The following is a 15,209-nucleotide window of genomic DNA, read 5'->3' as shown; positions in this document are numbered from 1 at the left end:
AGAGATTGTAACGTTCAAAGCAAAGGAAAATATAAGTTTCAAGGAAGCACACAGGCCAGTATCCTTCCTGCCAAAGAACACCTTCGCCGAAGTGGCGTGTCAGGGGGCAGCGCCACAACGGTCTCCGGCGGCTGACCGTCTCACACCCAGTGAGGCCGTAGTGACACCCCCCCCCCGGCGGCTGCAGCTAGCGCTGCTACGCCAACCCAGCACACGGGGCCATCTGCCTCCGGGCAGGTGACCTCGGGCCTCAGGGCAGGTGAAGGCCTCGTCCAACGTACCGAGGCCTTATCGCCAAAGAAAGCGCTCAGAAGAGCGCGTGTCCAGCGCCTCGCAAGAGACGATGGACGCAACCACCAGCAAGACGGCGCCACTAGCGCCTAAGGAGCGGCGAGGGACTCTCGATCGCTCCAAAAGAGACAAAACTCCCGTCACTGCGCCTGAAAAAGGCCCGTGAGCTAATCCTCTTCTCTTCAACGCACAGCACCAACACATATAGCATAATGGATACACAAATACTACAATGGAATGTGAGAGGACTTCTCCATAATTTCGACGACATTAGAGAACTCCTACATAAACGCAATCCCAAGTTGCTGTGTGTTCAACAGACAGACCTGAAATTATCACACACCAACTTTCTAAGACAATATGCCATTTTCCCCAAAGACCGTGATGATGCACTCACCTCGTCAGGGGGTGTAGCCATAATAGTCGATAAGGGCGTAGCATGTCAGCAAATAAATCTCCGGACCCCCCTCGAAGCAGTTGCAGTACGAGCTGTGCTATTTGGTAAGCTAATCATGGTTAGTTCGATGTACGTCTCCCCTTCTTGTCAACTTACTAAAACAGAGTCCGAATGCTACATCGATGAACTTCCTCCGCCATATATAGTCGTTGGTGATCTAAATGCACGTAACCCCCTGTGGGGTGACACGCGTTCCGATGCGCGTGGGCGCCTGATAGAAAATTTTCTGTTTTTTTCAGGTGCATGTTTATTGAACAAAAAGGAACCAACGTACTACTATGTTACACATAAAACATACTCGTCCATAGACTTGAGCATAGCTTCGAGCTCATTATTTCCGTACCTGCAGAGGTCTGTTCTGAAGAACCCATATGGGGGTGACCACTTCCCAATTACGTTAAATCTAACAAACCGGATACATGCACGCCCCATTTCGCTCGATGGAACCTCGAATCAGCAGACCGGGAACTGTATGAGAACTCACATATTTACGCGAGGATGACATTTCTGATTTTAATATAGACGATGCTGTGGCATACCTAACTGGTTTTATTTTTGACGCTGCAACGAAATCCAAGAAACAATTTAACGGACTGGCAAAGAACCGTCGCGTCCCAAGCTGGAATGACGAATGTCGAAAAGCCCGCAAAAATCAAAACAAAACTTTGGGATTGCTTCGCAATTGTTCAACAGCTGAAACTCTTATTATTTTAAACACGTCAAATCACAAGGCAGGAGAACACGTCGACGTGCAATGAGAGAGAGCTGGGAGCGTTACATATCTCGGATAAATTCGTACAAAGATGAGGCAAAGGTGTGGAATAGGGTAAATAAACTAAAAGGCCGGGAGACAAACCCCCTGCCCTTATTAAGTACCCAAGGAGATGGCCTGGAAGACCAGGCAGACTGTCTGGGTGAACACTTTGCCTATATCTCCAGTGCATCTCATTATACGCGATCATTCCTCAAGTTCAAAGAACGTGCAGAGCGACAGCGCCTTGATAGGAAATGTGGCCATTATGAAGATTACAACCGCCCGTTCAGTTTAGCTGAGCTTCAAACTTCTCTTGCATGTTGCAACAGCTCAGCGCCAGGTGGTGACCGTATCATATATCAAATGATCAAGTCCCTCCACCCTGAAACACAGAAAACACTCCTCTCACTTTATAATGTCATGTGGGCGGCTGGATATATTCCATCTTCTTGGAAATAAGCTATAATAATACCTATACTCAAACAAGGTAAGGACCCGTCCTTGCCTAGTAGTTACAGACCTATCACTACGCCATAGAGGCATAAAGGGGAATGTACTAGCGGACGAAATGGCTACACCAATCACCTCGCAAGCTATTATTCCTACGGCTGCTGTCCCTGTCACAGATCTGAAGCCTATCTTATGGAAGAATCTGCGAAGCCACTGGCAACGCTTATGGGACGTGGAAACTACGAATGAGCTTCACTTGACTGAGCCAAAATTAGGTTTCTGGCCCCCGAAAACACGACGAACTGATGTCCTGTTCTGTCGACTTAGGATAGGACACACCTACAACACCCACAATTTTTTACTGAGCGGAAATGAGCCTCCAACGTGTGGTAGATGTGGTGAGAGGCTGACCGTTCTCCACGTCCTCCTGGAGTGTCGGGAAGCCGAAGCTGAGAGAAAGGACCTTTTCCCCTTGTATATCGCCAGCACACCCCTCTCCATCCAGCAATGTTTCTTGGTGAAGAACCGTTCTTTGACACCAAAGCAGTTCTGGGTTTCTTGAACTATGTGGACTTGCAAGTTTTTAGCCCCAGGAATTCATAGCACATCCCCTTTCTAGAGGAAGCCGCTATGATGGTAGTGTCGCATAACACATGCCTACAGGCCTTTGCATCCCAAGGACTCTGTTTAGGCAGTAGTGCTTATTGCAAAAAGTATATCTGTGAGATATTTCACTAAATCATCATTATTTCAAAATTTGTATTTCGTGTCCATTGTACAGCCCATTAACCATCGGCATAGTTTTGTCTTGTATAGGTTTTAAGCACTTTAGAGCGACTGTTTTTAGGCCCCTTTACAGCCACCGTAACATATGCCCTTCGTTATTCATAGCTCCGTTGCGAACGCATTACCACCGGCCTGGCGCTCTTTGGCCACATTTGGCCCTTGCGCCACAAAACACCACATTCATCATCATCAACAACAAAGCGCAACCGAGTGCATCAGGCATGAATGCTGTTTTTTGCTGCATTCACTCCACCTTACCGATTCCCTGCACAAGTTCATTTATTTTCTCTCTCTCGGATCATGTTGTAACGCATGCATATTTTTCTCGCTCATTTGCTACTTGTTCTTGGTGGTGTTGCTTCGTGCACTGCCGCGCTGATAAAACTGAGGAGAGGAGATTACAGCAAGGGTAAGGCGATGGTGGCCGTGGAAGTTGCTATGAATGTGTCGGGGAGAAAGGAGCAGGTCCGATGATAGCGACGCGTGTGGGAGGGGAGAGAAGAACGAGAATTGTGATATGCTGTGATAAACTTTTTGGTGCCATTTTTTACAGTGATTCTGACAGGTTAAGCGGCCCATGAGGCCGCTTAGCCCTCGGTCACGATTAACGCCGCGTTTAAGGGCCGCCTATATGAGAATTTTTTTTTGCTGATATGAAGTGACGGCTACATGCAAGGTGTTATCTGAGACTTCATTGAGAATGTAGGCCCGCTCTTGGCTCGACGCATGCCGTTAGGGTGGATTGAACAGTGCTGTTTGTACGCGTAAATAAATACAATTGTTTTTGGTTGCTTCAGTTTCGCTGTTCCTCAGAGTAGTGGCCGTTGTGGAACTAATTAGTGAAGTGGAAAACAATCACATTACTGCATCAGTGGCTCAAATTCTCACTACAGCTATCTAAATGATACTGCGGATAATTATACACGCGTTGCACAATCAGCCTTTTGATATCAAAACTGGGAGCTTCAGGGACATATTCAGTCAAGTTTGAGGATATTGCCTTTTACACATCACTCTAGACTTCTGGGATAGAAATTTAAACTCTATGTTTTTACCAAAAGGTTTTCGTTGATATAGCACGAGGATTTGAGATGAAGTAATAAACCATTAGTTAAATGCCACTGCAACAACGTATGCGTACATCAGACTAGACATCTATAGTGCTATAGACAATTATTCATTCGGATATATCAGTTACAAAACACACCTATTATATCCAATATTTAGAGAAAGTGACGCTGTGGAACGCTGCGAAGAGGACCTAGCTAGTTGCATCGACTCAGATCCATCTCTAAAAGCCATACAGACGCAATATGCTACAATCCGCCGAGACGCCTGCGGGAACAGTACCTTCAATCTGTCCAAAAGTAAGTCCATGTTGCATCCTGAAGATCAGGTTGTCAAGTACACCGGGATGTGACTTTACAATTGCTAGGCGGACAGCGGCATGCAGGCAGACAGTGGGGCATGTCATGAGACAGGCATTTGAGGAATCGCCTGACGTTTGTACGAAGGCGCGAGTAAGAGCGAGTGCGGGAGATAAAATATGGGGGCTTTTACTACTTGAATATGTGACTTTTCCTAAGCACTGCGGTCATTTTTTGGTCATTTTGTATCCGTTTTTTCTGTACGCGTTCCGGCATCGCTCAGTGAGGTTGAGTTTGTTTAGGCTCCAAAGCTGGCTGCCGGTTCGGTGAACCAGGAGCAGCAGTGGGCAATGATGCCCCATTTGGTGATCGTTGTGTCGAAAGACACGCGGGAGGAACTTGAAACCCGGAAGATAAATGCACCTCGGACCGTCTCTCTCGCACCTGAGGTGCTCGTGATGAGTCAGTCATGCCAGATTATACCTTTCTCATGGCTTACGGCACCCTACTTTCAAAATACTATCACTGATTTTCCAGGGTGAGCAGTAGAGGGCCGTAGTAGAAAGCGGCCCTGCTCTCCTGGAGCACTATGTGCGCTCGGGGCAGGCTTTTCGTATACTGCTCTCTGTGACTTTTCAAAAGCATTTAATGGTCCACTTTAAGTGACATAAAAGATCTCCTGCAAAAAGATGAGCAAAAATCAGTAGCGAGAATCCGCAGAGCAAGCGAAACGGCAGAAAAGCAGGTATGTCCAACCTTTCTTTAGCCTGGCACCAGCAAAGGTTCTGCTCCAGGAGAGTAGCGCCGGTCTCTCCTGCGACCCTTACTGCTCCTCCGGGAAAATCAGTGATGTTATTTTCAAGGTAGAGTGGTGTAAGGCGCGAGAAAGGTGTAATCAGGCATGACTCACTCAGGACGAGCAGCGCAGGCGCGAGAAGGTGTGTCCGACGTGTCTTTACCTTCTGGGATTCGCGAACGTGCGACGTAGCTTTAGTCAGAGGCAACATCAAATGGTGCGTCAGTGGCCACTGCTTCACCTGGTTCACCGCGCCGGCAGCCAGCGTCGGAGCCTAAACAAACTGGCGCATAGGCATGGCCAGCGCGCGACACCACTCCGTAATGCCGGCACGCTTCAGGACAAACGCATACAAAACGAGAAAAGAAACTTGTCCTCCGTGGTACGTAGGAAAAGTCAGATATTCAAGGATCGAAAACACCATATTTCTGCCTAGCACCCGCTCTTTCACGCGCCTGAGCACAAACGTTTGTCGATTCCTGAAATGGCAAGCGCCTTTGTGCTGCCTAGCAATTGTAAAGTCAACACCGGGATACCTGATACACGTGCTATAATATAACATACCACTGTGCTTTTCTTTATTTAAGCCCATGTCTAATAACACAATGATCTGTCACAAATGAATTGTTTCACAGCTTGCGCATTCTCATGTCAATTTCTCCAAAATTCTCCAAATTTATTAAATGAAAAAAATCAAGACCAACATATTACTGCTTAATATTTTGCTAGAGATTTCGCTCCGCAATTTAAAAAGTGATACTCTGCAGTAATAAATATATGACCGCTTAACAGAAATTCACAAACTAGTGACACTACTGCATTGCAAAATTTTATTAGTTTCTGGTAATATCGTGCCAGACTGCACACAAGACGCAAACTTTAAATAAACTGGTAACCTTAATATCAATCTATTTTTAGCACATTTTCAGAGGGACATCACGAATGTGGTTTAAAATTTTTGCTGCAAACATAAGTCTGCTCTACTGCTCGGCTCTTTAGCGTAGCAATTGCGCCACGTGCAATAAGGCGAGCAGCAAAAAACTTATTGAAGAAATATTAATTAGCTCACTGGATATTGTACTCCGGAGTGTAAGTAATGCGCGCCTCTTCAGGTATTACACTGCTCTTGTACATGTTGATTGGCCCTATGTGCTCCAAGCAACTTAAAGTAGTATGATGGAACTAAAACAAAGAAAAGAAAGCAATTGCCCAGAACCCGTTTCACGATGACCGTTCACGGCACTACGTTTGGCATTGAATCAATATAGCGACGTAACGTATTGCCAACATTGAAATTAGTTATGTGTGAGGCGTGTACTACAGCGGAATTTCCTGCCAAGTTAGGTCACTGTGTATATGGCAGCAGGTGTATTTCGCACTGCAATGAACGTCTTTGACGCCAACTTCAACACACATTGTGACGTATTCTTAAAAATGGCCGTCGTAGACGTATTGAACAGGTTTAACAGGGATAAGCGGGCTAGTTGGTGGTCGTTATTGGAATGCATCATGTAACCGCACAAAAACAAGGGACAAAGAAGGAACACACAAGACAGGCGCGGATGATGCATTCCAATTCATCCTGTTGTGTCGATGATGCATGATGATGAGACATGATGTATTCCAATTCCAGTAGACGTATTGAAAAGTGTTTACGTGTTAACAACACTCGGTGCCATCAAGTACCGCCGCTACGAAGCCTGTGCGTGACCTCCGAAATGCATTGCGCTCTGGAGCGTGCGAACACTTACAAAGGCGGCATGCGGCAACCGGACCAACCAGAAACCTCTCGTGCTTCTTTCTGGACACACTGCACCATCTAGTGCACCGCCGCGAAGTCCGCGCTCGACCTCTAAGACGCGAAGCGTGGAGCACCACTGTCTGAGAGCGCGGAGAATGGTTCCCTCGTTTGCCGCACACCCGTTGGAACATACCCAGTGGCCCAAATTTGCGAGGTTCACTGAAGAGCGGCACATACCCAGTGCATTCATGGTTCACCTCGGTAATGCATAAACGTAAATCACGTTCATTGAAAAGCAGAATATACCCGATGCATCTCTAGCACAGCCTGCTAAAGCGTCGGGCTGCTGTGCTTTAACGACTTTTGTGATGTGGGTTCGATTTCCTTCGGCATAGGAGAACTTTAAGCTATCTTTTTCTTCATTGTAGAGCGCCAGATTCATAGTGGCTCATAACTATTTACAGAAGCTGGATTCAAATATCTCATTGAAGAGCGGAACACTCTTACTGTCCCATACGCAATAATCGAAATTCGCCTCAAAGAAATTGACTGAAGACCAACACAGAGAGAGTGGCATATACCCCGGGCTCCGAGTCGGCGTGAAAGATTTGCATCGACACAGTAGCACCTACCCAGTCCCACATTACTGCGATTCATGTCGGCACGAAAGAGGTTCGTTGAAGATCGGCACAAATATACTCATTGTCACATACTCAATGACCAAACTTGTTCGGACGGTTCGTTTAAAACCTTGTTCACTTAACTTACGAGCCAGATGCGCTATCCATTCGAAGCCGCACTACCAAGTGACTCAGGTAGGCGGGAAAGCGGCTAGATAGAAGCATAGACACAAACATAGCCCTTGGAAAGTGTGTGATGCGCCTGAGGAATACTAATCCATGAAAAGGGGGCACGTAGACACTTTTCAATACGGGTATGACGGCAGTTTTTAAGAACACGCAACAATGTGTGTTGAAGTTGGCGTCAAAGACGTTCATTTAGGAGTGGAAGACACCTACTGCCATATACACAGTGACCTAAGTTGGCATCAACGTGGTTCAGGGAAGAACAGCATCTACCGAGTAGGACATACCCATAGATCCAGACACGCCTCCCTCCAAGGTAATGGACGCACTAATGCGGTAGCCCAAGAACTTGCTAACTGGGTGCCATTGGAAGAGCTGTCCAACCCAGACGACGCACCGACAGAACCACTGAAATACACTGAAACTCTACAATAATACAGAGGTAGCAGGAAATATTTCCCTCCACCACATAATTCCCATAACTGAGATGATGCCGTCACGTGGCTACTGCTTCAAACTAATTATTTCCCTGCCTCTTGTATCTTCACCTCTTCCACCCCACACAATATCCCTCATACTGTCTCTATTGTGGAGCAAAGCCTACAGTATATCATGGCACCTGGCAGTGCCCACACCCTCCGGGTCACTCCCCTATTCCTTCACCTTGTCCTTCCTCCTGGGAGACTGCGCTGATGAGCTTACACCTGCAAGAGCAGCAACGGCTGATCCGGCGGGCATGCGGAGTGGCGCGAGCCAATGGTGGCCTGGACTAAGGGCTCCACCCTATAAGGCAGTCACCATATGCCATTGCAAATAAAGGTTTTCTCTTTCGCTCTCTCTCTCTCTCCAAGAATTTCTGCCAACACCGGTACCCACAGACACCCATGTCAGCATGGAAGAGGTTTGTTAAAGAGCGGCAAGTTTGAACACATTGCCTTGTATTCACTGCCACTAGTTGGTTCTATGGTTGCTTTCGAACCCTGTTCCCTCAACATTGCAGCCCGATGCGCTACTGATTCGAGCACGGAATTTACAGCGATCCACGTAGGCAAAAAAGACAGATAGAAACCTATAAACATAGGTCGATTGTTGGCCTGCCTAGAGAGCGTGAACTACCCTAAAAAGCATCCTTACGTGCACGTGATCAATTTGAGCGAGTTTCTGTGAAAAAATTGCACTGAACCAGTATGTGAATCTGTATGTCTATGCAGGCGGCGTCGCATTTTTCGCGACAGCCAGATACAATAATTCCCATCACCTGTCTTTGCAAACGTACCTCTGTACTGTAGAGACGTGGCTTTACAATTTGCATCTCACTAAACGTAAACAAAAGTGCAGTCCTTGTTTTTCCGCTTTCTGGGCCGATACTGTTATCAATAGTATAGAATCAGAAAACCATTTTACAGGTAGAGTTGCTTAAGTACATGGGTATAAAGTATGACGGAAAAGTCAACTGGCATTCTCACGTAGAAAATATTGCAACGAAGGAGACACGAGCCGTAGGTTTACTACGTAGAATAAGTAACAGGCATTCTGGTATGCGAAGTGACAAAGTTATTATGATTTATCGTATGTATATACCACCGATTCTAGATTTTAGTGGTGTTTTGTTCTCCAGAAACACAACATATTCAATAAGAAGACTTGTTTTTTTAGAAAGAGATGCTCTTCGACTATGTTTAGGTCTTCCTAAATTGGTTGCTAATAATGTATTATACCAGGAAGCGCGCCTACCTGCTCTTCACACGCGATTCCGCATGCTTGCGGTTTAAATCTACTTAGAACTTACGAATCTTCTGTACGACGTGTACAATATGCATTTATTAGGGAACTAAATTCGTATTTTGAGAACACGTGGTCACAGTTGCATACCCCACAGGTAGTATTCGTACAAGCCCAATTAGCCCCCTTAAATGTTCGCCTTAGGGAAATCATTCTTCTTGATAGGTCTCCAGGGTCGTTCGAAGTTGAATTTGCAGACATTTTACCAAACAATGCGAAATTCCTCTCCCCAACATATTTGAATGACAGTTTACAAGAATATTTAGCCCGTTTCCCAATAAATGTATTAGCGACTGATGCTTCTTCCTGTGAAGAAAAGGCAGGCATGCGCACCATCGCTCCATTCGTCTTGTTCACTTCGCCTATCAAACTATACACCAATTTTTCAGGCCGAACTGTTGGCAATAGTTCTTGCGTTGTGGAAATTGCCCCTTCATACTACGAAAGTTATTATCGTCACAGATTCTCTATCTGTATGCAGCGCACTCATGCGTCTACAAAGTCGACAGCATTGAACACATTTCATAGATTAGCTCCGCCTCACTTAAGTTTGTTCATTTAGTATGGGACCAAGGCCACCGAGACATTCATATTAATGAAACAGCCGATTCCATAGCCGAGCTTCTTTAACAGGTCCGGTGATATCTGTGCTGCCGTCTACTGCGCACATTACTGCAGCCAGATATAGACAGTTTTCTTTGACCGAAGACAAAAAAGCCCTGTCATTATCAAAATTTACATATTTTATGCACCTAAATTATTCTTGGAACCGATAATGCTGTCCTAACCAGCAAATCGAAGTTTCATTTACGAGGCTGCATTGCTGTATTGCAGACTTAATTTTACTTGCACAGATGTTGTCTGACGGTATCCCCTTTGCGCCACTTCTGCAATGAGTCGAAATCCACCGATAATTTTGTATCACCGGGTCGGCGGTTTTCTACTTATGGAAAACGATGCCTATAAAATCCGCTTCAAAATCTAGGATTCCCTTTACGCAGTACTGCTATACTCGCCCTTGGGGCAACGGTATTAGGACACGGCCACAGGAACGTTTGCCTAGCAATTTATAATTTCTTATCTGACGCAAAAAGTCTGCCTTATTAATATTTTACAGTTACCACAAATGATTTACTTTTAATTAAATTTTCAATATTCAAAATGTAAAAGCACAAATTTGCAGTTAAAATCTTATCAGTATTACTAATCAAAATTTAGCTTGCTCATGTTTAAGTATATCCTTTACATTGTGTATTACAGTACGATGTTTTTGTTAGTATTCCTATCAAGGCAAGGCTCGCTATCGTATTGATCAGTACTTTATCTCATGTATTAACAGTTAATTTTTCATCTTGTGTTATTCATTTATTTTCCTTCTTGGTGTTATTTATTCATTATCTATTTATCTTATTTTTCAATCACATTACCACCCGATTCGAGGCGTATCCTCCATAATGGGTTTCTGACATTGCTTGAGGCTTCATCATCGTCATCATCATCATCGACGGCACCTGGTCTGGCTCATTGTTGCGGTCCGGCTTCGTCCTGTCGGGCCTCTTAGCGCACACCCGATCATAAGTCGAGCGTATTTTTCCTCCAATTGCCATTCCTGGGGTGAGGGGGGTATTCTGTAAGAGTCCACCTAGTGGACAGTCCATTTCGGCCGCTACTGAATGAATGCAGCTGCACGAGCGAAGAGGAGACGAGCGGTCCTAGCCAATCAGCAGCGGCCGAAATGGACAGTCCACAAAGTGGACTCTTACAGAATACCCTCCCCTGGGCCCGCGGTCATCCGATACCGGCTGGAGTGCCGTGTTTCTTTGTTTTGCATGTTTTCAGCCAGACGCTGCGAGCCGAAGCGCCTTTGTTGTAATCTGTTCTTTGAGGTTTGGCTGTCTGGGGACAGTTAATAGAGTTCCGTCGGGTCGCCCGATGTCTGCTGCTGCTCCGCGGGGCAGTATCTAGCGTCTCGCGGGGCAATAACACTGTCACTACAGCGCCGTCGCCAATCAGTCATCATGCCATCACGCTCACCGCCGACCTTGAGAAGCTAGTGCCAGAGAAATGTGGGCCGATACCGGAGTCAGTGCATATCGCATGTAGCCGAAGCAATTAAAATCTCAGAATGATCACTCTAGATTTATAACAACAATTTCTTTAACAATACAGTGTGTGATTATACTGCTTGAATGGTAATTGTGTTAACCTGGGCAGTCATCATGAGACAGTCATCAAGGGCAGCTGTATTAAACGCTGAGATTTTCTGCCAACCCAAGCTTCTGTGTTTTATCGAACAACTGATCACGCGTGTCATAATTTGTGGTTTCTAAGTTGCCATATTGGCTCTGTCAGCTAAAACCGGTTGAAGTCAGTAGTTTTAGTACTCTGCCTATCTAGAGAGCTTTTAACAGTAAGCCTGAAGATGATTGTGAGGCGTGTTTGCTGTTAATAATTAATAACTTTGATTTAAATTGAATTCTAATGAATCAATGACCTAGTCGGTGGGGAATATTTCTCAAGGGTTCCTATGCATGAAATCTTGAATTTGGAAAAGTTCGGTACCTTCACGACCTAGTCAAGATGTCAAACAGTACGGTCCGCATGCTTTTGACAAGTGGGCTACCTATGTATACGTCCTTGATAACGTGCTCCATTGCTTGCAATTCGCTACTACAGAAAAGTTACTGCTCGAGAAGTTTGTTCAAACAACCCGTGCGCACTGTCATACCAACACACAAAAGCACAATGTGCTTCACACGCTAAAATCAGCCGGTGTTCAAGGGGTCATTCGGCACACGTCGAAGTAGAGCTGCAGCGATATTCTCGTCGTTACGAGCATACTGTTATGACTGAGCTACAAAGCGAAGCAACCACGTTACCGGGAATAATACCCAATCAGGAAAACGACAAGCTTCGTCATTCCGGCTTTGCTTGGTTATGCGGACGGTGGGCGGCGGCTTTTTTCGAGTGAGCTGATAAATTGTGAGGTGTCCCTCTGCTAGGGTAAGCAGTGCCCCTGGCGTCTCTCGACAGACTTCAGGTTAGGATCCCTATAAGCGGCGCTGATGCGTAACCTTTCCCAGACTTGTGCGTTGGAAACGCAGAAGCGGCGTTTGCAGGTTGCGCTCCATGCTGGCATTCGTGGCTTTACCTCGACATTTTATTGTCCACTGCTTTCGCGCATTCCGAGCTATTTTTGTTCTGAGTGTCGTCGCGCGAACTCAATCAGAGTTACAAACTCGGGAAATCCTGCACAGCACCCCCGGGCTGTGTGGCCAGTGATTCATTTCCGGATTTCGAAAATTTTCTTATGGAAATATTTGGCGACATTTGTTTTTCGCCAAGCAACCATTAGGCACAAAGTTGCTCATCTCTGTTACTTAGGACACAAGGTTGGCAGCAGCGCCAGGATATGAAAACAATTTGACTGGAATACAAACCCACTATAACCGAAACTGATTAAAAATATATGGTGGCAATCCAGTATATATCCTGTCGAAGGCTTGCCCTCATTGCCAGTGCAATATTTCTGTTGATCGCCGTCAGGGCAAGCTTATTTCCACTGTTGCATTGTCTCGACACAGGGGCGTACCGCGCTCTTTTTGTGTTTTCCTTGCTTCCATTTTGTTTGTTTTTACTGTGTGGTAATACGTCTTCTGTTGCCATGAGTTGCGCTTTGGGTGTGACGCTTGCAAAATAAATTATGTTTGGCTTTTTTTTTTATTTGCTCACCTGCGTTCTAGCGGAAGAGGAAGACGACCCTATCAATCACGACAGCGATGAAAAGAAATGCTGGTACAGACAGCTAAAGCGATGCCTCGAGAGGCAGATTAACAAAATACGGACCAGAATGACGAAGAATGTCGCAAGGGCGATTGATCCCCATCCTGGCTACTACAAATGGGCATGCAGGTACGTAAATTTTAATGATCTTCGCGTGGCTAAAGCACTATACACGTAAGTCGCGCCGACGAATGCGCCACTGGTGGCGGCCTTCCTGAGTGCACTCGAGAAGGCAGGTGGTCGTCCGCCGTAGTTTTCTGGTTTGATCCGCGTTTTCGAAGCGAAGTAAGAAGCACCCATCGCATGTGTGTGGTAGCCAAAGCTCCATGGCCTGCAGAAGAACTATTCTTGCGAGGTGCGTGCTCAAAAACGTGCTCAAACTTGTCGGCTACATAGTTATAATCATTCCCCACGAGATGTTTGAGCACGAGCAACAGCAGCGATAGATCGCCGCTGTTAAGCGGGAAATTTCTTGTTTGCACACTTTATCATCTAGGTATTCGTTACATTCGATCATGTGTACACGTGTAAGCAAAGAAGTTGATGACGGCCTACCTATCTTCTGGTTTAATTTGTCAGCATGCAGCAGACAAACGATTCTGCTGATTGTTCTACGTGTCCTTCACAACTTGCTAAAGCTACAGCTGTTGTGTTATTCTTATTTGATCTTTTTCATGACACGTACTTTTTTGTTCTTTCCTAAGTTACAGTTTTACTTATCTATCTGCTTTGTGCTGTCATTTGAAACATCGCAATGTTTTTTAAGGGCCCAACAACTCCTAAAGGAGTTCTTCACCGCTTGTTTACCGTATTGCTCCGGCTAGGGTGCACGAATGCATGAGTGCGTTGTGTTGTATGTTAAACTTGCTACAGCTTGCGAGGTTTGATTTCGCTTTACGTCTTCCGCTAAATAATCGCACCAGCTGGCGTGCAGTTCATATTCTTCGATCTACGTTATTAGTGGCTTCGCAGTTGTTGAATTGTTGCTTAACTGGTGCTGATGCAGTTCTGTAGCACAATTGTTGATATTTTTTAAATACGGTGTTTCTGCCTCACCTGCCTTGTTAAGGCTTGAATCACGCTGTGTTTCATCGTAATAATTACAGAGAAGTGCTTCTTTAACAGCCTTATTTGTTGCCCCGAAACCATATTCGATATTGTGTTTGCTTGTAAAATGTGTTAGAAATTAGGTAGCTCAGGGCAAGAAATGCTGTTAGCTGCAGTATTGGGTATTGCTGTTCGATTTTTGCAGTAAATTTCAATTCATGTTTCTGAAGGCATTGCACCTTGATGCTGCAGGAGCACACCCGCCATGCATGGCGCATCTTTTGGCATCTGAATACTGTACTCAACCAAATTGTTTCTTTTTATCTTTGTCGACGTAGCAGTGCAATGCCTACGCCGCAAAGAAATAAACCCGTCGTTGCCGTCAGCGCCCGTCTACCTTGGCCTGCGCTAAATAGCCTTTAAATTTATCGCGTGGCTTCTTCCTTCAGTAACATTCGAAAAAAAAAAGGAAAATACTGAAAATGTACTGAGACTTCTGGTTTGTACATTTTCAAGCGGGTCTCTAAGCGTATTTCAGATTGCGAAGACTGTAGCGAGGAGGGGAGTTCGTCGACGTACGCAGCAGAAATGCGTCGGTGGTGCGGCGGCAACTAGCACTCATATTCAGCTCTGATTTTCGTGACTTCGATAGCGCTGGTGCGCATTTCCATAAGGGATTTCACATTTGCTTTTCATGATGCGACGTTTAAGGCAGTTATTCGGAGATGTCACATCATTGAGCCGTATCCAGATCACAACAACGTGTGCCGACATCGCACCCTGTCAAAGTGATTGAGATATAAGCCTGCCCCAACGATGTGGGGTAATTATTCAGACACACAAGTTGTAACGCATGTATGCGGAGAGGCTTTTCGCAAACTCTGGTAACATAGTGTATAAACCCGCTCTCATACAGACCCTCGCCTTCGCTGCAGCTGTCACCGCTGAAGTAGCAGTCTGACACGCGAGTAAAAGGAACATCGCATCCACGAACTTTAGCCATCCTCGCTGCGAACTGTTGACGTCTGCTACTGCATCCCTAGCGTACTTTCGAAAGGACCCGCTAAGTGGCCATCAGTGCCCCGTCCAAAGGCGGTGCCCTAAGCGTATAGGCAGGGAATATGGGATTATTGCCGTTTTAATGTTGCA

General features: G+C 45.7%; 1 protein-coding gene across 1 annotated transcript in view; it reads left to right on the top strand.

Annotated features, from left to right (window-relative positions):
- LOC142571059 (uncharacterized) overlaps window positions 1-15,209 on the top strand; it is a 73,187-nt gene that overhangs the window by 26,824 nt on the left and 31,154 nt on the right. The window contains exons 4-5 of the mRNA XM_075679355.1: window positions 3,966-4,105; window positions 12,974-13,142. Coding sequence (XP_075535470.1) covers window positions 3,966-4,105; window positions 12,974-13,142 — 309 coding nt within the window. The remainder of the gene's footprint in view (window positions 1-3,965; window positions 4,106-12,973; window positions 13,143-15,209) is intronic.

The sequence above is a fragment of the Dermacentor variabilis genome, chromosome 2 (genome assembly GCF_050947875.1).
Source record: "Dermacentor variabilis isolate Ectoservices chromosome 2, ASM5094787v1, whole genome shotgun sequence".
Lineage (NCBI taxonomy): Eukaryota > Metazoa > Arthropoda > Arachnida > Ixodida > Ixodidae > Dermacentor > Dermacentor variabilis.
This window is presented reverse-complemented; position numbering and strand designations above follow the sequence as displayed.